Here is a 25668-nt window from a genome sequence, read left to right on the forward strand (position 1 = left end):
AGTTATTGGCCAGGGCCTCGTGGGAAAAGAAGTGTCCTTAATATCAAGTACAAGGGAGTGCACTCCCTCCAAGTTGTCAGCACACATTAGTTCAAATCAAGTGAGATGGACTCCTCGATACATTTTGGTAATACAGTCTAACCTTATTGTCTCCATGAGATGACATATTACAGGTTCCAATCTGTCGCTTTAACGTAGTAAAGCAACTCCAGCCTTAAACATCAGCTTTAAATGTGGTCCCCTATATGTGTATTTGGATGATGAGTTGCACCCCACCCTTCCCTTCAGTTGGTATAATTTTCTCTAGGAATGTAAAAAAAAAAAAAAAGTTTAATACCCTTAAAGTTTGTCTTTTGTCTGCGTTTGCTCCCTCCAGACACTGAACTTTTAAGACCCTGAAAAATTCATGGCTAGCCTGAGGGTTACATAAAAGGTGTTGCTTTGGCAATCTGCTTACAGAATGAATTTGATAAACTGCACACACATAAAGAATGTGCAAAAAGAAACTGTGTATGTATATTTTTTCCTGAGTCAGAGGGAAGAGGCTAGAGAAAAGGATAAAACATTTATATTATCAGTGTGAGCTGCTCTCAGATCTCTCTGAACCCCCTCAATAATAACAGGGTTGGATGTGGGCAGTGGGGAAGTGAGGGAACATTTGGTGGTGAGCTCAGGAGGGTGCATGAAAAAAGAGGCAAAAAGACCTAGGCAAAAATGAGAGGTAGAGAGTTGGGGAAGAAACTGAAAGTGTGAGTTTGTTTGGAGCGGTATAGGGAGACTTGGGGGAAGAAGGATGAAAAGACATAAGGATGAATAAAAAATAAAAATAAAAACACCAAATCAAGATCCTGGGACTATGCATGTCCTCTCTCTGGTATTTTTTTTTTTTTGTGCTGCAGTGTTGATGCCCCCAGTTAAACCTTGCTGCACTTTTGATCTCTTTCTCTATCCTCTCATTTCCTTGCACATGCTTTCCCCAAAAAGAGCCACAGAGGAAGCTTGCTCTCTGTCAGCCCCTGCTATATTAGTCAGTTTGTTTAAGGGATTACTAAGACATCAGTAGCTCCTGAGACAGCTCCACCTTTAGTATAGTAATAATTTCTACAGCATGAATGTGATCTCGGATAGCTTGAGAAGTTGTGCTCAACGGAAAGAGCAACTCTGAAATGGCAGCAGGACCATGTGACTCTTAAAAACTTTCCTTTAAAAGTGGCTCGCAGTTGTGATGGAAAATGTCTTGCTGACCCTGCAAATGGTTGAGCTGCTTTAAAGCTAAGTACATATCGGACAGGCTAAGGTTACTCGGGCCTGTCGTTGCCCCTCCGTACTTGTCCTGGTGACATTTGTCGGCACCTAATACTGCAATGCACCGACTCTCCCGGGGACACATCTATCCATCAATCCCATCATCATACACTCCTCCTCTCTGCTCGTCCACTCTACTTTTCACTTCTTATTATCTGAGTGATGGATAGAGTGGAGAGGCAGAGCAGGTCCAATCCCCACAAGTCAATCCTGCTGACGCATCTTCCTTTTTGACTGTCTCGCCCCTCTCTCCTCCCAGCTCTACTGGGACTGGAGAAGCAGATCTAGGCCATGTCCCAATAGTCTTCCTCTCCCCTCCTTTCCTTTCCCCTCCCTTCCTCTCCCCTGGGTAACCACCGACCTGTGAGGTGATGGATAAAAGGTGACATGGTGTAAACCTCTTTACCAACCTCTCATCGCTAGCTTTTCAGGAACATTGCTGCGGTTGCTTTTATGTCCACCAATTCCATACAAGTATGGTAGTTCAAATGCAAAACTAGTGTGTATTTGTAAGGCAGGCTGCAGATTATATGAAGAGTAATAGTGTGTTTTGCAGTAGTATAGAAAATGTTTAGTGAAACTAATAGATATATTAAAAAAATCCCTATATATTAGCTGATGGCATTTGATGTTGAATTTATTAATTCTTAAATTCTTACCGTAATAGGTTCATCCTGTTGCCAAATGACAAGTGCAACAATAAAAAAATAAAATCACAAAAATAAATCACAAAAATGCCAGTCCCACAGTCTGTGGGCTGAGGACTTAAACTGTCACAACATCTTAACGTTGATTGTGGCTGATTCTAATATTACACTGTTGCATGTGTAACTCTTTATCCCACATTGTTTAATCCACATGACGTTGCCCTTAATTTACATGATTTTCCATATCTGGTAATACTGCAGAGAAGTATAGTATCTGCTGTACATACTGAGGAATGTATTTTCTATGATAGACTTTGTAAAAAAGGAGTGCTTTTTAAACCTGTGGTGCAAAGGAACACTTGAAGGTCTCCTTACATAATTAATATACCTGTACATTGGCTATGAGGGAAACAGATGACATAAGAGCCTCTTTTGGCTGTTGGTGTATGTCCCAGTTAAGATAAGTCAGACAGAATGGTTACAAGGTCAGACATGTTCTTTGTAAGAAATTAAAAAGTAATTTTTGTGTTAGGATGATGAGAAAAGGGTAAATTGGTTCTTGCCCTAGTTAAAATCAGTCAAGTGGAAGGGCAACAAGGTGAAAAAGTCTCTCTACATTATTGGTACCTGTCCCAGGAAAATGTCCTCCTACAGTATTACTTGCTCATCAGCCTCTTTTTTTCCCCCCAGCAGCGCATCAATGGCTAGATGCCAACTTAAGGTGTTTATCATGGCATCAAAACACCACTAGTTGATGTGAAACCATGTAATTTGGGTGACAAATCATCTCCACTGGCGGTAAGAGTGAAGCACTGCCATAGGTGTTTCTTTTGAGGGAGTTGATCTGCCATGAGTAATGAGTAAGTCCTGGCTAAGCCCGTGCTTGGCCCTGTGGTTAAAACCAACTTAATGGATTTGACTGACAACCCAAACATTCCCCGACAGTAGCCAAGATCCTCCTTGTGCTATGACTGATCTTGGCCACTGCAGATGTCATGTCAGCCATGGGCAGAGGGTGGCAGTAGATCCCCACCTCTCGAGTATCAGATTAGACCAGTGAGTCATGCTGCCTGCCTATTTGTCTTCTCTGCCTGCTCGCTCAACCCTCATGGCAGCTACTTTGCAAAGACTTTTTGCTCTATTTTTCTATCTATTCTCCATCTTTTCCTCTGCCTCTGCTCGTGTGATATTTGCAGAGAGATTACACTCTGTCTTTCTGGCCCGCTCCATCTTTCTGTTCCTCTATCTTGGTGCATGTTGATCTGTCCTCCTTCGCCTCTCTTGTCTCGCCTCCTCCAGCTGATAATTAGCCAGTAAATGCTGAGCCATTTTCTTCTGCTCCTGCCACATTCTCTCTCTTGCACTTTATTTACTTGGGCAGGCCACAAAATGACCTTGTTACAGTGTGAATTCGTGTAGGCTGGTGTGCGTGTCTCCGTGTGCATGCATGCTCCCCCCTCGCACTTACTCATTACACCTCTCCCCCACTCTGTCTCTCTCCCTCCTGCTCCCTATGTCTCTGTATCTCTCCCACTCAGCTCAGTGATTAGTATATGATGTATTTTGGCTGCGGTTGTGGGCAGCCTATTTAGCATGTAGGCTGGTCTAATTTCTGTTCTCTGGTGGCAGATGCAATGGCAGTCTGATTTGTTTTCATGGAATAATGAATCTCCCAAAGAGCGCCATGCACCTGGATTTGAATCTGTCATACACTTTATCAAAAAGGTCCAACTAAGCTTTAATAATTCAGAATGATTTTTTGGTGTTTTTGTTTTTCTACCACACAGTCAGGCACAAAAACACCCACACAGTCCAAATTGTGTTTGAAACACTGCTCAGACTTGCATCTCTCACTTTTAGGACTTCAGCTTGAGCACAGCCTACATATGAACTACAGTTTGAGTGATGGTGAGACCATTTAATGCACGTGTGGGTGGCAACATGTGTAGGGCGATTGATTTTCTCAGTTTCTTGCAAGCGGCCTACTTAAGTGCACTGGCTTTGGATGCCTCCTTCATCTCAGTCACATTATACCCTCAATCTGTCTCTTTACTAGGGAGGGCACATAGTAAGGCACATAGTGTACATAGACTTCCAGAGTTTCAAATATTTCTTCCACACTTCATTATTATTCATTCATTTAACCAATGAATTTATCTTCCTCTGAGATTTGTATAATTTTTGGACTAGGACATTAGTTTGCACATCCCTGTATACATTTCAAAGTGACTGGTTGAGGCCAGACAGAGCTGCTTCGTTTTTGGTGTTCTTTATTGTTGCAGGCCAACACTAGACGCGTATGAACTGTAATTGAACAGCTGTAGCTTTGAACATCCACCCATATTCCTCTGAACTGCCCCTGCTATAAACTGCTTACACTTGTAAAGGTCTCCAGAACAAAGTGCTGCCAGTCAGTTGTTGGACAGAGGGCTGTGTAATGCTCTACAAGTCTATCTTTAACAGGATGTTTGTGTTTTAAAGCTTTCTCTTGCACTCTGTCTCCCTCTTTCTCCCTCCCTCCTCGGTGCCAATCCCCCAGATAGCGGAACGTCCTCCCTCTGTCCTCCAAACCTTGTCGGCCTGCTGGGACGACTTAGCTCGCTTGCTTACTCAGTCACTCAAGGATCACTCTTTCTTACCTCGCTCTCAGTGCCTTCTGCTCGTGACAGCACACGATCTGCACTGTCACTCTCCTTACGCCTTTGAATAGATCTCTTCCTCTCCATTTATCCTTTACCTGCTCCTTCACTTCCCGTCTTTCTTTAAGTCTGTCTGCTCACTCACTCAACAAAATGCAGCGCCAGTCTTTTTGCTCCAACGGTCCTCTATCCTGCAGGGGTGTTTGTTCCCCTCAAAGATTTACAGGTTTTTTTTTTTTTTGGACTGAATGAATTTGACTTTGTGTTACGTGTTCTTATTTTTGTGCTTTTTGTTCGCCTGATTAACCTCCCAAACCTTTCTCCTTCTTTTATTTTAACCACTCCCTCTTCTTTGTTCTTCTGTCCCTGTAGGTGATGCAGGTGGTCAATGCTGATGCCATGGTGGTCAAGCTCAACTCTGGAGAATACAAGACCATCCACCTGTCCAGCATTCGGCCCCCTAGGATTGAGGGAGAGGTACAAACAAACCTGCGTGTCTGTCTGAATGTGTGTCTGCACAGAGCTTTGCACAGAGTGAGTGGGTACTTGTGTGTGAATAGGTGACTGAATGTTGTCATATGTGGGAGAGCTTGTGGGCAGCAGCTCCAGAGACGACTGGAGTGACTGCTGCTTTCTTGACAGTTGGCTTATTTTAAGCCAAACACAGGCTATTTACATCTCCCTATTGTAACCATCTCGCTCTGTTTAATTTACATGCCCTCTTCACATTTTTTGTCTTCTCTCGCTATCTCTAAATGACCATGGGAATAATTTTGACCACTTGGTGGCGCCCCTGTAGTTGGGGCACATGCAAACACAGTGAGACACACACCCAGTGGTTGCAGCACTGCAGAGAGTGGGGCAGATCGATTTTTTTTTTTTTTTTTTCCTTTCCCCTCTGCGCTGCCTGTTTTTCTGAAAAAGACATGCTTACAAACATATATTTAGTGACAACAGGGGAGATGTGCTTTTTTTGAAAACAGTTGGCAGTGTCTGAAAAAATTGTATGTTTGCAGTGACAACTGGACACAAGTCTACTCTGCTGGATGTCACCGTCCCACTCTCTCCCCATCACTCACTTCCCCAACTTTGATTATCAAGGAATTTATTGGTTGAAATGAAACTGTTTCTTTATTTTTGGAAAAGAAAAAGGATCAATAGTTTTTTCTCCATTACCATTGGTGTCTGAGTCTCCTAAAAGGCTATCATTTTGTAAATAAAGGACTCAAGCTGTCTGGAAATGTCACTCCCATTAATTAGAAAGTTTTATTGTCACAACAGAAGTGATTTTTCTTTTTGTCAGAGGGAGAGTTACAATATTTCAAATGAAACCCTTCTCTCCCTTTGTTTAACATGTCTGAGGCTGTTTGACAAGTGCTCCTCTAGTCGACACACTGTTTACTGTAATATCCATTTATACATAAGTCATGTCTCACATTTCCCTGTTCAAAGAGGGATGAGACAGTCGGGGTGTTGTGTTTCTGTCTAGGGAACGGTTGTAAAACTCTGATTGCAGAATGTTTGCAACAGCCCTTTACTTTTTCTGTTTTGATTGTTTTTGTTTTATTGACTCCCTCTCTGCTTCTCTTCCATTTTATGGTTTATCCTTTTCTATCTTTTCCTCTTTATTGTTGTCTAGTTTAGTTTTTATTCTCTACCCTTTCCCCAACACAGTCTTTCCCCTGGTGTCATTAGTGCCTTGCATCATTAAGATACTGCTTTGTATCTCTCTCTGTCTTCCTTTTTCCTTCTGTTCTCTCCTCCTCTCCCATCTCCTCCACAGTCACTTTCTCCTGCTGATCTTTCCCTCGGGGTGGGCAGGCTGTGGTCAGATTGTTGACCTGCACCTTTGCACTTCATATGTGTTTCTTCTCCCTAGCTCTCTGTGGTTATAACAAGCTTCTGGGAAAAAAACATCTCTCCATTTTATCTTTCTGCCCTTTTCTCTTGTTCCTTGCATTGCACAGCTTTTGCTCGTAGACACGTAAAGCCTGGTGCTTTCCTGGATGGTCTTTCTACTACTTCACTTTCCTGATTTACTACCTCACCTTTTCTGCTGCCTCTCTCTCCCTCCTCCTTTGCATTCCTTTTACCTTTGATTTCCCACTCTTGTCTTTCTCTCTCTTCTCATATTTCCTTCTCTCGTCTTTCTTTCAGTGCACGTCTCCACTCTGTGTTTCGCTCTGTCTTTGTCTGCACCAGATGCTTCAACAGTATGTGTTTTGTGCTTCATTACACTGTTGTATGTTGCAGGGGAGAGCCTGAGAGAGTGAGCCCAGGTGTGAATGTTTGTGTGTATTGTATTGGTGTTATATTGGCACAGTGTTGTATTGCAGTTTCTTGCAGTTCATGCATATTTCATTTGTTGTTGTATGGTTGTGTGTCTGATTTCTAATGTAAATACCCTGTCTGTGTTGGTACTTGCTCACTGGGCTAGTAGAGTGAACTGTACTAGCCTGCATAAAATATTACTAATGTAATATGCATTTTGAATTAGGCAGATAGAATTTGTCTCTAGCTGCTAGTGTGGCTATTTCACATTGGTCATAATGCATAATTGAAGTTATTAACAACATATCTTAAACTGAAGTGACATATCGCCAACAAAAGTTTTAACCGTTAGATTTCGAAGATTATATATGTCTTTGCTTCCTCTAGACAGGGTGGGCTTTTTCTGACTGCTGGAGGACAGTCTTTTTTCAGAGGTGGTGTTACATGAAAAAATTGTCGCTACATTTTGTGTTTTTTAATAAGGGTTGTTCATGGTGCTGCTGCTGGTGTTGTTTGTTAGCTAGTTATTTCTGTCTGTGGGCTAAAGAGCCTGCCTGCCTGTCTGTCTGTAATGCTGTTGGCTCAGCTTTGAGTGTCGTCGCTATGGCAGCAATGCAGTGTTGTTGTGGGTTTATTGAGGATATGATGAGCCCTTGGACTGGAAGGTAGAACAAAGGCAACTGATAGAGACACGCTGAATTTTCTCTGATATCTTAACTAAATATATTTCTTATATTCATACATGAGAATTTTATGTCCAGTCTTATTTGCCAGCAGGGCCGTGTGTCTGATCACTAAATTAGGCAACTGAGCTGTTACCTAAGGTGAACAGGGAAACTTAATTTCATGCCTTGTCTACACTACTTTACAGATGCAGATATAGTAGTTCACACTGTGTTAGTGGAATCTATTCTGGACATTGTAATGTGCTAATTTTTCCCCTGGTTACTGTTGCTTGAACTATGTTGAAAGCCAATCAAATTTATTGTGTAGCACCTCCAAAAATGGCTGCTTATCTGCCAAAGTATTTGAAACACTTGGCAGCCATGGCTAAAATCTGTGGGTAGGGTTTCTTTTCTCCACCTTGCCTAAATAAAAAGTGTGTTAGTGCACATGTAAGAGAAATACATAGAGTAACAGCATGCCCAAACCGAAAAAGCCAGATTTTTAATTTTTTTTTGGGGGGGGGGGGGGATTCTTATCTTGAGGTCAAGTGAGTGAGAGGTCGCAGCAGGTATTTCTCAGCCAGAAGCCCTACACACACTGACATCATGTTGGCTAACACTGTAACGAGCAAGCTGGCTTCTTGCTTACGGAGCAGCAGACAGACACAAAGACATTGTCACGGTTTGCACCACAGCTTACACGCACACATAAACGCATGCACACACATGGGACAGACATGCTTGGTTAAGCTGCATTAGCCTATGTCAGGAAACATCTTGGAAATTGGCGTCAGTGTGTGCACAAACATGGATTACACAGGCATGTGCTGTATACGTGTGTGTGTGTGTGTGTGTGTGTGTGTGTGTGTGTGTGTGTGTGTGTGTGTGTGTGTGTGTGTGTGTGTGTGTGTGTGTGTGTGTGTGTGTGTGTGTGTGTGTGTGTGTGTGTGTGTGTGTGTGTGTGTGTGTTTGCGTGTGTGTATAGAGACACCCCAGATGTGTGCATGTTAGCAGTGTAGCCTGTATGAGAAGCTCCAAGGAAATCTCCAGAGAAAACAAAGTCAGAAATTTGGTGTTGTGACAATTGTGTGTATATGTGTGTGCATGTGTGTGTTGCACTCTCTAGAGGTCTGTAGGGATTTTCTTGTGCCAGTTGTCATTATTATCTCTGTCTGTCTGGATGTGTCTGTGCACTGTTTGACCGTGCATTCTGCAAGCAAGGCCGTTTATGTTTGTGTGTGGGTGTGTCTGAGTGTGTACTGTTAGGGGGTACTGAGGCCAGATGCAATGTACCAGTGCACTGATGAACTGTGACAGTTCCTGCCAAGCCCCTTGCCTCCTCCTCCTCCTCCTCCCAACTCCTCTGGTTCCTTTTAGTCTTCTAACACCCCCCCCTTCTCATGACTATACTAATTGTGCTCAGACTGACAGATTGGTGGACCAATGGTGTCTAGCTGCAGCAAAACATAGGACCCAAATTTCCCCACACAGGCTCCCCTCTCCTTTTTCTCTCATTTTTTTGGTTCCACTCCCCCCCAGTGTTACTGCTGTGGCATATCTTCAGATGTTATTTTGAGCTTGGGAGTTGGAGTCAGCTTTTTCTTCACTCTCTCTCTTCTCCCCCCTCTTCTCCTCTTCTGCCCCCATTTATTTATTTTTTGCTCTGTTTCTCCGTTTTCCTCTCTCGTGTGCAGCAGGACAAGTCCAGCGTAAACACAAGCATGGAGAGATGTCTGTGCTACTCAGTGACTCACTATTACACCCACTCACTCACACTCATTGTGTTTGTGTGTATCTCTGGTTTGACGATGCACATGCGTTGAGCCTTGAGTGTTTGTGTGTGTCTCTTCATGCGTTGGAATGTATGTGTGTGGTTTAAGTAGGGATCAGGACAGTGCTGATGGAGCACATACAGAGGTCAAGTCGCTGTCCTTATATAAGGCAACACAATGACTATGGCTCATCCCCACGCTACTCCATACAGCCCTGCCTACTCGTCTAACCTCTCTACAGTCCACCTCTGTGTGTGTTGACATTGTAGATGATTTAGTCTCACAGTACATCTTTCATCTTTCTGCTGCAGCCTCCCATAAACCATCTATCTTCTCCACCCTCCCTCTGTCTTTTCTTCTGTCTCCTTCTTATTTTTATTTTCACATTATTAGGTTTATTTTTATACTGGAACATTGCACATTGATTAGCATTTCTGTAAATACAGCCGTTTCAGCACAGGTCTGAAAAGTCTGGCAAAGTATGTGGGCAGAATTTGACAATTTCCACCTCTTCATACCTATGAAGTATATCGGTATCAGTGGATGAGTCTCTAAGGCATGTCACAAAACCAATTAACTACATCTTTTTTTTTTCCCCATAGTTGCACAGCTTCTATCATTTCACATATTATTTTGACCTGTACTGCTATACAGTACTATATGGTTTTATTGCTACAGCCTACTGCACATGGTAATGGACTCTGTTTCACATCTACAAGTGCAGTCAAGACATCATGGTCTTAAGAAAAGGTGATAGAATATGGAAATAGAAAATTTGTTATAATGTTGATGTAACTAGTCAGCTAATTATCTATTGATGTGTAATGCAGTGTGCTCAAACACAGTGACAGAAGATAAAGACGCTGACATCGTCCAGATTGACACCATACTAAGCAAAAACAATAATGTGTTTACCAAGTGACAGGTGACGACAAACAAGTCACAGCACAGCAATGTGAAAGACATAATTTGGAAGGAAGATTGGGTGTTGTATTAAGCAAACTTGAATCAAAATGCTATTCATACAAGTTGGTTTAAAATTTTTCTTTTAGTTTTCAGTGTTTTCCTCATTAAAAAAAAAAAAAAAAAAAAAAAAAATCTGAACACATTCTTAGGAAATATCACTGCTGCAATAGAATTGTTGAAAAATTTCATGCACACTCAAAATTTGTAAAAGAAAATCTGAGGAGATACAGTTTTATAATAACCAAATTTTCAAACAGACAGTCCCATCTGCTATCTGCTGTGTTTTTGTTTCTCCTCCCCTACTCTCCTCTGTGTTTTCATCTTATCTCTTTCTCCTCCTCACTTATGTCCCCATCCTCCAAATTTTCTGTCTGGCCATGTGTGTGCCCTCAGCATGCCCCTAGCCTGGCATGACGAGCTTTGACCTCAAGTTTTGGTGGAGGATGACAAGGAAAGAGGGTCACCCACCTCATGACTCATTTGTGCACAATTGGCTGGACGAGGCAGATTGGTAGCCAGTGTCCCTCCTCACTACTAAATGAATATTTCTTTGGCTCCATTGCACCATTTGGCTGTCACTGTTGAAAAAGCGAGGGCTTGGCTTACTTGTGTTTGTGTTACTGCAGCAGAGGAAGTTATTCAAATGACTACATTAGGAAAACAATGTGATGGGTGCTTTTGAGAGATGTGGGTTATAGACAGACCTTTTTATTTAACAGACCTTGTTTTGATACAGGCCATTTATAAACTGGGGTCTGTGGGGTTGAGTTAGGTGCAGTATGTTCAATATTATCCAGTATAAGCTTTGTGCTTTTAATAGTTGACTGTCATCAGCAATAGAGGAGAGTTTTAGCAGGCGGCACTGCAGTTAGTCTAATACTGCATCACCATGTCTGTCTGCAGGGCCAGTCTGACCGTCTGTGTGGTCCAGAAATTATAAACACAGCACTGCACATTTGAGTCGCAGTGTGGCCGCTTTGCCCAGCCAGCCAGTGTGATGCTTTAGCTCACATTTTTATATGACATCCTTATTAATGACAGCACAATCAGAAAACGGTCTGTAACACAGCTGTCCCAGTAATTTTACCTGCACCAGTGTGTTAACAGCCAATCCTGAATGGAGTGGCTGTTTGTTTTTACGGCGCCACAGGTAACTTCATTCTGAAATCCAGATTTGTTCTCGTGTCTATTGTGGGATCAGCCATAGTCAGCTCAGTAATGACTTATTTGTATTATCTTGTATGGGTAATTATTCTGAAATTGTATCGTAGTACTATAAGCAGCTATATCCTTCATGCTCCTGCTTCAGGAAGTGTATGCCCCCTCCCTCTCTCCCTCTATCTCTCTTTCTTTCTCTCTTGCACTGTCTCCCTCTCTCCACTCCAGCCCTCTGCAGCCATTTGATGTTTATGCATGCACAATTGAGTAATGTTGTTAGGCATACAATAGTAAATGTTGACTGTTTGTCTAAGACTCCCAGTGGACTTGTTAATCAAAAAATAATGTCCGCTTTGTCTGGGACACATGCACACAGCAGCGTTTTTCTCTCAAGAGACAGGTTACACACAAAATAGCACACTCTACTCCATCCGTTAAATGCAAAACTAAGGCCTAATACTGTACATTCCCCCAACACCACAGCCAAACATCAGAGAGCATGATGTGCTCCTGAGTCATGATTTCACCCTTGAAGTTCCAGAAGCTGCAAATGCTTCCAGCAGCAGCATCCACACATTTGCAGCCCAGCCCCTGCAGCCCTGCGACACTGTACATTCCAGCTAGCGTCATGCCTCTGCAATAGTCAAAGATGATTCCTTGGCTTTTCTCGGGTAATTTGGAACGAAGGGAATTTACCCCAAATAGAACAGAACTCCCCCCGAGGATAGTGAGAACAAACTGTTGTTATTGGGTCATGGTTGAGACATAGCAGTGACTCTCTCCTCTGTCTGTAACCTTCCTGCAGCTGCATTATAACAGTTTATAGTTGATGTATACAGAGTTTTGGAGTAATTTAATGATGCTAATCTGGTCAATTTATCTGCGTCTGGAGAGTGAAGTTGAAGTCAGCTTTATAGTCAAATAATTAGCCTTGTCACAGTCTACGGTTTCCACACACCTAATTGTCAGGGAATGGTTAATCTCCCCTTCATTAGAACTGCAACTGATGTGGACCTATTGTGAAATATTGGGTAGTTGTTGCAATCAAGTGACATCATTGAATCCCATGCTAAAGCCATTGTGGCTGCCCTTTGAAAACCACTACTGGTCCTTTGTTTTTAAACATATCCTGCCCCCTCACCCTTTAGCGTGTCACCTTCATAGGGACAAGAATACTATCAGAAAAGACAAGGTTAAAGTTGTCCAGCGGATCACATTGTAGTAGGACATGGGCTTAGCCTGGACAATGTGATCATCAGTGTGTTCGTCCTGACTGCCTGCATTTGGAGTTGTAACATTTCCTCTCATTGTCTAATTTTCTTGTTTTCTGACTCCTTCATCTTGCCGTCTTCCACTCAGTCTCGCTCCATTCCCCATAGACCTTCTAAAACAGGAGGAGTAGTACCTTTTGTCCTCCTTGTCTTCTTCTCCACTCCTTGTGTCTAATTGGCATAGAGTGCTGACATTTACACTCTTCGCCCTCAGTGACATAGCTCCCTTTCCACCGTAAAACAGCTTATTAGTTAGAAATGATTTTTCCTTTTTTTCCCTTCACCCTCCGTTTAGGTTCATTCTTTACTTTTCCCTGTTAAAAGTTATCTTGTTGTTTTGACCTGTATCTATCAGAACTCTAATGGGCCTAAAAATGGGGTTCTGCCATCATAGTGTGCGTGTAAACGCCTTCCAGGATGCAAAAAAAAACACCCCCTAGTCTCTGGGAGTTCTCTTAATGTATGACATTAAGACAATACGGTCCAAGAGAAGGATTTCACTCGGGCAATGTCAGCTTGGTAAAAGTTATCCTCATCCCCAGCAGTGGACGGCTCAGCCCACAGCTCAGGCACAAAATGGAGGATTCCTGGCTGGCAGTGCTCCTAAAAGGCCCCATCATCCCACCGCAACTGACTTGATAGGGATGAAAGACCCTGACAATAAGCCCGGCTGACACAAAATGGAGGACATCGGCTCTTGGCTGAGCGGTGCGGGATTTCCACTGGCCATGTGTGAGATTAATTCACCTCCGAGGTTCCATGCTGTGCTGACTCCGCTAGTGAAAGTGGAGTAGGATGAGAGCAAGGGAGTAAGAAAAGAAAGATAGAAAGCTATTAAACTCAAAGGTTATTACATTCCTGCCAAGGTTAAGGGAACTCTGTTGGCTGGTGGATTTGGCAGTTCTCAGTACTCCCTCACCAGGACCAGTCCAGTGGGCCCTCTGTGCAGTCATGTTGACTCATTCATAGTACAAACAGAATTTTGGAAGGAAAAAATTACTGTCACTGAAACATTGCTCAGTGTAGGATTTTTCTGTTTGACGCCAGTGGAGTTGCTTGAGCATACAAGCACATGTTCACACAGCCTTTGCTCCCCATGTGTCTTTTCTCCTCATCCATCTGCCCAGCTGTGTGCCACACCTTGCAGCTCTGAACAACTGGAAAGGCATTAAAAATGAATGAAAACCACTGAATAGAAGAGGAAATGAGGAATTAATCCAACTCCGTTTGTTCATTTGGAAGTGTGTTACTTCTGTTTGTGTGACAGATAATGATGGCGCTCATAGAAGAGTGTGGGAGGGGCAGGGGTGGCGAGAATACTGGGATTGTCATTCATAGCCTTATTCCTCCTGTTAGTGCCTGTCGTTTATTTTCCCACTGCGTCATTGTCATTTGCTGTATTATTTTTTTATCCCGCCCCTACAAAAACGGCACCTGTCACTGTGTGTGTGTGTGTGTGTGTGTGTGTGTGTGTGTGTTGTGTGTGTGTGTGTGTGTGTGTGTGTGTGTGTGTGTGTGTGTGTGTGTGTTTGTCTTTTCACACTGGGAGCAACACAAAACCTCAGCCTCCTTTTGAAAATGCAAATAGGATCTATTTGTGGCCTGCTCCTGTCAGAGAGTGGGTGAGCGTATTGAGGGAAGTTTTTGTGTGCAGCTGTGTGAGTGAATGTGTGACATGTGGCTACATCTGTGTATACATCTATGCGTACTCATGGTGTCAGCTCGTGTTTATGTATCTGTTTAACACAGTGTCTTTGCCTTGGGTTTTTGCATTTGTGTGTCCTTAGTAACTGTGATTTGTGTTTATTTATTTAGTTATTATTTATTTATTTTATTTTTTTTTTTTTGGTGCAATGTGTCAGTATTGACAGCAAGAGAGATCTTTGTATTTGAGGAAGTTGTGTGCGATGGTGTGTGCCTGAAATGTTGCAGTTCACACCATAATATTTTTACATAATACCATAATCATTTTTTTGTGTCTGCATGTTTTTGTCTGCATCTGCAGAGGATGTTTTGAGCCATGCAGATTTGAAAGTACAGTGTGAATAACTTTCTTCTTCCTCTCATCTTTTTCTCTTTCCATTTTGTTTCCATTGTCCTCCTCCATCCTCCCTCCATCTGTGTTCAGGAGAAGAACAAGGACAAAGACAAACGTTTCCGTCCGCTCTACGACATCCCCTACATGTTCGAGGCCCGTGAGTTCCTGAGGAAGAAGCTCATCGGTAAAAAGGTAAGAACCAGTGACTCTTTGAAAGCTCTCAGTCACTCTTTTGCTCTGTGTGTGTGCTAGTATGTGAATGAACATGATTGCCTCTAATCAGCTTTTAATGAATTAAACAATAGGTCTAAACAAGAATTCCCCCCCAGTGGCTTCCTACACTTTCCCCCCTCACCGGTAGCCAAACACACGATTCTGAAGCCCTAAGCTAGATATCTGTTTCTCTCCCTCTCTGTGTGAATACCAAGTACTCTTGGTAGATGCCCTGGGGCTCGGTATTGGCCCGGACGCACCCTTTAAACAAGCAGTGTTGACTTCCCCCTCTTGTGTCTATTGATCTACCGGGTCTGTACACCTTGGGGGCTGCTATGATTTACACACATCTGACCCAGCAGAACTCAGCACTGAGCTAGAGAGCACTTGAGACACACACCACTGCTTGAACATCTGCCTTTTTTGTGTTAAATTTGAAAAGATGAACAATGAATTGAGGTTGGTTGGATGACTGAGAAAGTGAGAGCTAGATAAAAAAAAAACAAAAAAAAAACACTTGAACTGACTTGAATTAGGTGTAGTGTTTGAAAAAGCAAACTTTGCCTTACACATCAAGTTTTCAGCACGCACAGTATATTGTTTTTACACCAGGGTCCCTTCAGCAAATCTGTAAAATGACTCCTACATTGTTGTCATTGTCCGCACAGTAGCAATTTTGCCGCCTCCAGTGGCAGTAATGGCACAGGGAGGAAAGGCAGCAGTTGTTTATAGGCATGCCCAAAGATGTTGTCCACTGCCTGAGTTGAATGATGGTTTATATTTTTCCAAACAGTTAACTCTGACTCTTGTCAGATGCAGAGGGGCCGTGTTATAATGGGAACCTCGCTGTAAAAGATTGGAATCTTTCTTGCAAAAATCTACATGAAAATGCAGTTGAGAGTGCAAATTGATGGAAAACGCTGTCAAAATGGTGCATTTATGCACAATCATACTGCCAAAATGACTTCCTTAGTGGGGAGTTATCTCATAAATTCAATGCTGTGTTGCAGCTGACTACCAAGTATCAGTTGTTGGAGCTTAGACCTCCACAAATCAATTCTCAGTGTCCTTTTTAAAAATCTCAGCCTGTGTTTGTGCTGAGCTGAGAATGTACAGATTTCAGGGGTCCACAGCACCCAGATAATAGATGGAACAAGCAATCCTGTGTCACACACTTTCTTAAGTGTACAGTGTTAAAAACACATTTGCAGTACAGCCTGGTAAACACAAAAACATGCACCCACTCAAAGCCAAAAGCCAAGAGAGTTCCTTTTTGGCATTCAATACATGAGTGAGATTCATATCCCTGTCCCAGCCTCTCATTGCAGTCATTTTAATCATCCACATTAATGTTTTTTAATGACAGAAAATTCAGCCGTAAGCTGGCTTTTGACGAGTGAAGCGAGAATAATGATCCTGCTGTTTATTTGCGGTGTTTGTGTTTGGGGGATAATGATTGTATATATGATGGGAATAGGCAGTCTACAGCTTTGTCAAGGTGTAAAAACACTTTGGCAAAATATGCCAGTAGCATCATGATAAAATGTGTGTGTAGCGCAAGTTTGCAACACCAAGCCTCATATGGGGCCATATGATGAGTGTAAAGTACCAACCAGGGCTTGTTTATAGAATTGCATGTTGGCATTAAAACACAATGACTTGTGTCTGTCTTTGTGTAAGGTGTAGGTACATGCATTTCGATGAAGTCATAATACACATATATAACCGTGTAAAGCTCAACAACATACAAGATTTTACACATGCAAACCCATTCCAGTCTGCTGTGGTTATTAGCTGTTTGCTCATCAAAGACATGCCATACAAAGGAATGGAGGAATAATAATGGAATAAAATAGTTCAGTACATAATAATCATGCATGTGTTACGAGGTTAAAATATCTACTCCATGCTTTAAATTACTTTTACATGTTTTATAATTGTGTTCAATACACAAATGCACACAGACCACATCTGACACCACTCAGATCAATCTGCTGTTTTTACACCGAGTTTGATTTCACAGTATTGCTTGCTTAGACTCGAGGGTGTTTCTAAAGTCAACTCAGCTAAAATGTTCCTGTGCCTTTCTAAGCCTCAGGCAAATTGCTGTTTGTAGTGTTTATCGGAGAGGAAAGTATGCATGATTGTCTATGTGTCAAAAGGAGTTACTGTCTTAAGCGCAATAAGAGTATGCATGTTTTCACCAGAGTGCGTCACTGGCCCTGTTCACAGTCTGCATTAAAATAGATCCTGGATGATTCAGTCACATGTGGATAGCTCTAAACACAGGTGGGAGGGCACTCCATGACGTATTGAAAGATTTGATCACTAAGGCTACAGTTGGACGTGGAGGTGGTGGTGGTGATGATCAGGGATCTGTACGTCCACGTATAGTATGAATGCAAATGCAACCCTGTAACATGTGAACAACACAACAAACTGTCAAAACACAGCCCACACCCATAACAAATGACCATTTATCTCTACTTGGCATTTCATTTAAATCTACCTGGACTCCCACTTGCCCTCTCCATCATTACGTTGAATGTATACATACATATACATACAGTATATGCCACTGTATTGCTCTACATTTGATTAGTATTGAAGTTGGGGGTCCCAAGTGTGTGCTTGTAAGCTCTTTGAAGTGAGTTAGGTTTAAGTGGGGAGCTCTTGCCCATTTGCCAGCAGTAAAGCCTCCTCCCTCCTCACTCTGGAAAATCAATAACGGAAGAGCTCTGGAACGTTGCTTCCCTCCCATTCCTTTATTGTTGCTAAGATACAAGGCTAAAGCTCTGAATTAGACCTTCTGTCACCATGTATCATTTTTTTTTTTTCTTTTCAATAATTGCAGAGCCCAAAAAAAAAAAAAAAAAAAAAAGCAGGTTTTTTAAGGTACAAGCGTCACCCGTCAGCTGCCTTGGCAACAGGAAAGAATTAGTTTGGATGAAGTGATCACAAGCTCGCTATGGGTGAATGTTTATTTGCGAACACAATTCTAACCCTCAAGGCTTTAATGTTAATCTATGCTACCTTGGCCTACTTGAGTTGTCAAGTTGGATGCAGGTAGATGCACAAGTGTACAGAGAGGCATGTTGCACTCCAACAAGGAGAGGAGTTTAGTCGACCCACTTACTGTCATCCTGTCTCCGAACACTAAGCTCTATGGAGACAGATTTGGAGCAGTAAGCATTAGAAGACTCTAAGACCACTGCTTTCCCTGAAATTTTGCTCCAGAGAACTCCACTTTTATCTTATTCTTTTTTTCTTTTTTGCTCTTTTTCCTCCGACACAAACCAAGACAAAGATTGTACCTCAGCAGTGGGGTAATTAGGGCTTGACCTGCTGGATTTAAAAGGAAATACTCTGACTGATCTGTCTGATCTGGGTCCTTCCTGAAAGAAAAAGGTGAAGAGAACTTGAGTCCCTTACAGAGGTGTGACTTCAGATTTATTGTCGGATCACAAAAGGTGTACCTTTGCATCAACTAGCTCAAACTGGACTTGACCAGAGCTAATCGCCCTGTCCCGTCACAAAGTTGACTTATTGGATTGACCTGCAGGTATTCCCCTTGACAACGCTCCCATTCAGAGCTCAGAGACTGCCTAAGAGTGCAATACATTGCATGAATTGGGAAACAAGCAGATTTTCCCCTGACTAAACCGTCTAGGACGTGACTAAGCATTAACTACGAGTCTCAGTGTGCTGAGCTAAAGCTCAAAGACTTAATGCCACCGCTCCGCTTTAGGAGAATAAAGCTACATTAAATGCTTTTTTCTATTAAACCCCCTATTCCTCATATCTATAAGGAGAGCATGGTGCTTTTGATCTTTTATAAAGCATATCTAATATCCATATTCAAAAGATTGCCTTTTTTTGGCCAAGCAGAGTCTATATTTAATAGCTCTCAGAGGCAGAAAGGAAATGGTGCAGTACCTGGACTGGTCTTTAAAAGAGGACTTTACAGCTTCAGGTGGTGATGAAATCTTGTCCTGTTCACAGCATCAACTCTAACAACTATATATTCCCTATTCAGTTTCATGTTGACAGAACTCTCAAATTCATTTTAATTTTCTTTCCAAAGAGCTACATGAGACATAAGAGCTACTAAAACCAGTTTTAGTAATCAAAGTCTAAACTTGTAATTAAGTAAGTAATTAAAGTAGTAGTTGTGGCATATGTATTTGTTTTGACATATGTTTGCATTTAGGGGGCATGTCTCACCATCTTTGAGTAACTCATTGTACTTCTGTCAAAAAACGTCTTCTGAACTATCCCTTTAAGGTAGGCTAAATATGCACGGAGGCATTTTCCTTTTCCTCCTTTCTCTCTGTCACTCTGTCTGTCTCCCTCCTTCTCTTTCTCATATATATCCCCACCCCCATTGAAACGGCAGCGCTTGCATGGTGACATAATCCCAAAAAGCTTGATTTGGATAACTTTATAAGTAGTGCTTCTTGTGCGCCTGGGTCTCAGCCTCAGCAGAAAAAAAGTCCAATGGAAATGTTGCATTAAGCCACTTATCAGGGTTGAGCACATTCGGATAATCCTGCGTGCTCAAAGTGGCTCCTGTTATGCAGCTGCTTGTGTAGTACTGTTAGCAACAGAGTTTTCCCCTCTTATTGGTGTGCATGCGCTGAGAATGCCATGTGTGCAATGTGGTATTTGATGTGGTGTGTATTTGTGAGAGTAAAGACTTGATTTGAGGGAAAGCTTGAGGTGTGTGCGTTCAAGCAGATGCAAAGTGTGTCGACCTAAGCGTCACCGAGTCCCATGGTTGAAAATCCAGATGGGGCTCCCTCTTCCTCCTTCACTCCCCTCTCTTCCTCTCTACGTCGTGCTGTCCCAGCCTGAGGTTTTTTCCTTCAAGCACAGCTCACTTCATTAAATGATAGCCAGCTGCGATTACAGCCTGCTAAAACACAGCAACAACTTCAGCACCTCTCTTTTACACACACACACACACACACACACACTCTCTCTCTCTCACTCTCTGACTCGCCTTCTCTTACACACCTTCTTGTGTTCATTTTCTTACTGACCATTTCTCCCTCTTTCTCATCTTTCTTTGCCTCTTCAAGACTCAAAGATGCCCAGACCAAATTTAACTTGTCATTGGCTAATATCCATGATGCAATGTAAGGCTGTGGCAACACCTGGGTGTAAGCTCGCACGTCTAATGTCCCCTTTTCACCAGCTCAGCGCAGCATTTTTTTATTATTTTTTTTACCTGCGCCAGCTGAACTGTGATCATTTACAGTTTCACTGAGAACCCTAACAGCGCAAAACAATGTCTTTGATTACAGATTGGTCCGTACCATGTCGGTTTAAAATATTGCCAAATATAAATTACCTGTGGGATCCTAGTTATAAAAAGGTGCAGGTGACAGGTGCTTATTTCAGTTTGAGCAAACCTGAAAACACCTACACTTCATCAGGACAAGCAGCCTTTCACTGTGCTCCTGTCTGGAAAACCACCCATGCTGAGACCACGCTGGGCTATGATTACTGTTCGTCATGATATGGCACGGCACTGGTCTCATTACTATATCACAGTCCAGCATATGTTGGTAGAGAGAAAGCCTTGTCAACTAAGAACACATGGAATGAAATTAATTTTAGCAAGCAGGGAGTTCCTCCTGCTTGAGTAAAAATATCTTTTTCATATTAGTTGAAGCTTTCACATGCATACACCTCAACACATATACATACACAACTTTCTTTGTTTCTGTTTCACTCACGTGTATATGAGCATGTCTGTATATAGATACCAACAGATAAGCCACATAACACAGAATTTTTTTTAGAGATCGACCGATATGGTTTTTTCAGGGCCGATACCGATACCGATTATTAGTAGTCAAGGAGGCCGATAACCGATATTTGGAGCCGATATTTATTTGCAATAAAAGGGAAAATATTGGCGTGAAAATTTTGAATAATGGAAAAATTCCACTTAACTTTGTTCAAATGCCTTTAATCATATGTTTATTTAACAGCTTTTCAGATTTGCAACATGTTAAAGTTTTTTTTTTCTTAGACAATAGATATCTTTGTTTTAAAATTCTAACAAAAAATGCAGGGAGCTCCCAGGCTCAGCAGCATGTCTTATAAAGTTAAATGAAAACTTAAACAAATAAATAGCTCACTAAAGTTTTCTACAGTAAATAAAGTTTTCCAAAATTTCAATATAACTGAAATGTTAATCTTTCACTTATCTTTGTTTTAAGTTCAAACAAAAACAAAAAGTGCAAGGAGTTCCCAGGGTCAGCAGCATCTCTTATAAAGTTAACTGAAAATTTAAATAAATAAATAAATAGTTCCCTGAAGTTTGCAGTTTGAAGAATGCAGTTCATGTAGGCTTTATAATGCAGTTACATTATGTCTTAAGTCTTGAACAGCAATATCCTGCTCCTCTCTACAAGAAACTATCAAAGACAGCTTCAGGACACACTTCATCTAACAATATGTCATTTTCTGCTGCTTGGGATCTCTCAATCAACACAGAAAAAGGTAAAGTACTTGGTAGTTAAACAGCCATTATTGCCCTACAGTTTTCTCTCAGTTTCTGCAGCTTCTCATGTGGCTTACACAAACACAAACACACACACACTATTCACTAGCCATCCCCTCAACGTGCTTCCCTGCAATCTCTCTCTCTCTCTGTGTCTCTTTCTCACACACACTTCTTACTTTTATAACTATTTCAGTATCAATGTTATCAGTAACCTTGTTTCAAGGGATTAAACACTAAATAGCCTAAAGCATCTTCACTTTAATAATCAGTGTTTATCGTAGGAACAGACAGCTGCCGCCAACGTATTGGGCCTCACAGTAACGTTAGTAGTCGTGAGTTGTAGAGTTTCTCATGTGACTTCCACACAAACACACACTATTCTCTACCATAACAGACAGTCTCCCCATTGCTACAGTCTGCTGAGCATCTAGATTCGCGGACCGATGGGTTAACGTTACGCTAAAAGCTAACCAGCCTTCACCTCGACGGGCTTCCCTGCAATAAAACCGGACATATCGATATTATCAGCAACCTTGTTTCAAGTGATTAACAGGCACGTCTGGAGGGACTGCGAGCGAGCAGAGCTGCCGCTTATGTTTATATAACGTTAATGGGCTCACAGTCATGTTACTAGTAGTTGTGAGTTGTAGAGGACTGGGATTTTTATTACAATTTCGGGAAACTCTGCTGCCTTAACTTACCTTCAAAACAAGTATTTGCTCTCCGGACCTTCTCCACCGTGTGTGTAAGGTCTGTTCATGCACAGCTTACACTGCTGATTGGCTGTTACCGTGGCTCTGCTTGTAACCAATCAGATGGTGCTGTGGGTGGGACAATGCTGGCGACAGAGTAGTGACAGCAGACAGAGAGGCGCGGCTGCATCAGAGCCAAAATAACCCAGTTTTAAATTGATCTCTTATCGGCTGTCGAATTTTAAAAAAGGCCGATGTCGATATGCGTCAAAATGCTGAATATCGGCGCCGATAATCGGCCCGGCCGATAATCGGTCGATCCCTAATTTTTTTACTCATTACATGTATGAACATTTGGCACATCAAACCAGATCTCTCCATGTCACTTGTCGCAATGGCATAACAAACACATTTTGTCTTCTCTTGTGCTTCTGCTGTCCTTGTCCTTATCACTCCCCCACTTTCTAATCCATCCACTGCCTCTTCCCCTCCATCTCACTGTCCTCTGGGGGTTCTTATAGATGGCTTTGCCTTATCAGGAGATCTGTTAGATGGCCCGTGGAGAATGGGGCTGGAACTCCTCTAATCTAACATCGCATGGTCAAAGTTTATAATCTGTCATCACCTCACTTAATGGGGAACTACTGGTGTTCTGGTTTCACAGCTTATAGCATCCAGCGTTATGTTTTGCTCGTGTGTTTAAATCTCTTCCTCAGATCTTCTTCCTCCCTTTTTCTTTTTTTGTCTTTCCTCTTTTTCCTATTTTGTTTCAACTAGTAAACGGGTTCTCCTGTTTCTCATTGCTTTGTTTGTACTGCATCCTTGAGTGAGCCGTGCCTGGCCATGCACTGACATTAAACAGAAATGTAACCAAGAGCATTGCAAAATTTTTTTATGCCTCTGTGTATATAAAACCTTTGAGGGAATTTCTTCAAATTTGGCACAAACGTTCACTTGGACTCAAGGATGAACAGATTACATTTTGGTGGTCAAAAGTCAAGGTCACTGTGACCTCATAAAACATGGTTTTGGATTCATGTAAATAGAATTAATATACTAATTATGACAAAATTTCACACAAACGTCTAATAGGATAAAGTGATGACGTCTTCACTACACAAGGTCTGGACAGACATGGATGTAAACTGCAGCTTGACTGGTTGGTGATTGGAGGCGTACAACTGCGAGGCAGTGATTCTAGTTTCCTAATTTGAAAGGCTTCATGTTTCAGTAAGTCTAAATAGACATGAAACTCTGTCGTGTTTGGACCACAAGGAAATTAAAAGCTTTGAGGGAGTCAGGATAAAATAATTTCCTTCATGACAATGAGAATGACTTATTTGCATGGTTACAAAATTAATGAAATTGCGGATGTTTTAAAAGCGGGGACATTACATAATGTTCTACTGCTGAGAGAATCACAAACCAATTCTGTTGCTGATAATATGACGGTTAGTCAGGTTATGGGTGCTATTAATATACATTATGGTGCGGGGGATGTTGATTTTTGAGCTAATGATACAGCCTGGATGAAAATGTTGTCTCAGCTGGGATGTAAAGGTTAAATAAGATGTGTGGAGTTGTTGTGTAGACGTTGCTGCCACTTTTTTGTAGTACAGGGGAAATGCTCAAAGATACAACTGTCCTTTATGGTTTTTATATAAATCTTTGATTTTAAATTTCCATTTTGTCCCATCTCTTTCATATTTGAGATTAGGGGTGAGCGATATGGCAAAAATATCATATCACGATTTTAAAAAAAATAAAATCACGATTTCGATTTTATCACAATCTTAAATTGGAAAAAGAAAAACAGACAATTTAGACCAAAGAACCTTTCTTAAAAGATTTTATTTCAAATAGTCGCAGTTTTGCCTCCATGTGCAAACAACGTAAAGTTTAAGGTAAACAACAACAACATTGGCTCTCAGCATACTGCTTGGGGTGCTTCTGCTTCAGGTGATTAAACAGGTTAGTCATGTTACCACCCAACGTGCGAACGGTTTCTGTGCAAACTTTGCAAATTACATTTGCTTGCGCTTGATCAGTTGCAGAAAATCCAAACCAATTCCATATAATGGAGGTGGAATTTTTTTTAGCGACCAACTCCGTTTGGCTTTCAGCCATTGCTCTCCATGTGCTACCGCTATACACACAAACAAGGAGGCGGGTAGGAAAGTGCGTCACTGCCCGTAATTCGCTATGATTGGTCGGTCAGGTTGACGATGTCAATACGTCTGGTGCGTCGGTGCATCAGCATAGAACTGCAATTTATAGAATGTGCCCTAGACGATCCCACGATCTCTGCAGTTTGAAAGATTGTCTTCACGTTGTAATCCTTCACGATCTAATATCGTCATATCGCCCGACCCTATTTGAGATAATATCACAGCACAAAAACCTTCTGTACCCATCTGTCCAACACAAAACTGAAACTCCATTGTTGTCCATTGCGAGTACTGACACCTTTTGTTTTGGTGCTATAAAACTTTTTCAATAACGCACTTTTTCATAGTTAGCAGTGCAGCCTACTGTGGCTTTGGAAAACCATAATCCATCTCCCATCATCCTTTTATTTTTCACCTGCACCTAAAATGAAGGCATCTCCTCCTGCTGAACAATTCACTACAATACATCTATTCTGCCTTGACAGAGGCAGTTCTTTCCTTGCTCACGTCACCATGTCCTCATCCCGTCCATGTAATGGCAAGCCAACATCGCTCCATGTCCTGGTTGGCGTCTCTTTCATGTCCCTGTAATGGGTCTGTCTGCTTTGTCTCTGTTTGACTTGTGTCTACGCTATGATGCTGTGATGAAGAGTCACTTTCCCATACTATTTTTTTTTTTTTACCCATCACATGGTCTGACATGGTTGACATGTAGCTCTTAAACTGCCGATTGTGTGGACTCGTGTGGCTGTCAGTGCTGTCTGCCTGTCTGGCCCTCAAAGTAGGCTTTCCCCATCAAATGCCCATGGATATGTAAACACACACACACACACACACACACACACACACACACACACACACAGCTGAGTGACAAATTTGTATCATCAGGGTTGGTGGATTGTAGTCTGTCCCTAGGGAGCTGTGTTGAGAACACACAGTGTAGGGTTATTTGGGTTCTATCACTGTTCCCTGTGTGTGTGTGTGTGTGTGTGTGTGTGTGTGGGGTCCCATACACCCACTGTGTGTTAATACTCCTCCTCTGGGGAGATCTACAGTGCTGCCTGACGTGATTCACACTGACTGGGGGTGACCTTGAGAACTGGGACAAACACACAGACCCACACTCAAGTCAGAACACTCCCTACACCAATTATTACTGTAACTGGTGTTGCCTTCAGTTTGTCTCTGTACTCTTGCTGTGTTTTTTGACCTTCTCCTCCTTATGTGCCCCTTTAGGTCAATGTGACAGTGGACTACATCAGAGCAGCTACCGGTCCAGGAGAAGGCACCCCTGCCTTCCCAGAACGCACCTGTGCTACGGTCACAATTGGCGGCATGTAAGTAAT

At 42.1% G+C, this 25668-nt stretch overlaps 1 protein-coding gene across 1 annotated transcript in view; it reads left to right on the plus strand.

Moving 5' to 3' along the window:
* snd1 (staphylococcal nuclease and tudor domain containing 1) overlaps positions 1–25668 on the plus strand; it is a 170756-nt gene that overhangs the window by 12979 nt on the left and 132109 nt on the right. The window contains exons 10-12 of the mRNA XM_056367694.1: positions 4964–5068; positions 14823–14924; positions 25559–25659. Coding sequence (XP_056223669.1) covers positions 4964–5068; positions 14823–14924; positions 25559–25659 — 308 coding nt within the window. The remainder of the gene's footprint in view (positions 1–4963; positions 5069–14822; positions 14925–25558; positions 25660–25668) is intronic.

This window comes from Seriola aureovittata, chromosome 22 (assembly GCF_021018895.1).
Source record: "Seriola aureovittata isolate HTS-2021-v1 ecotype China chromosome 22, ASM2101889v1, whole genome shotgun sequence".
NCBI classification, from domain to species: Eukaryota; Metazoa; Chordata; class Actinopteri; order Carangiformes; family Carangidae; genus Seriola; species Seriola aureovittata.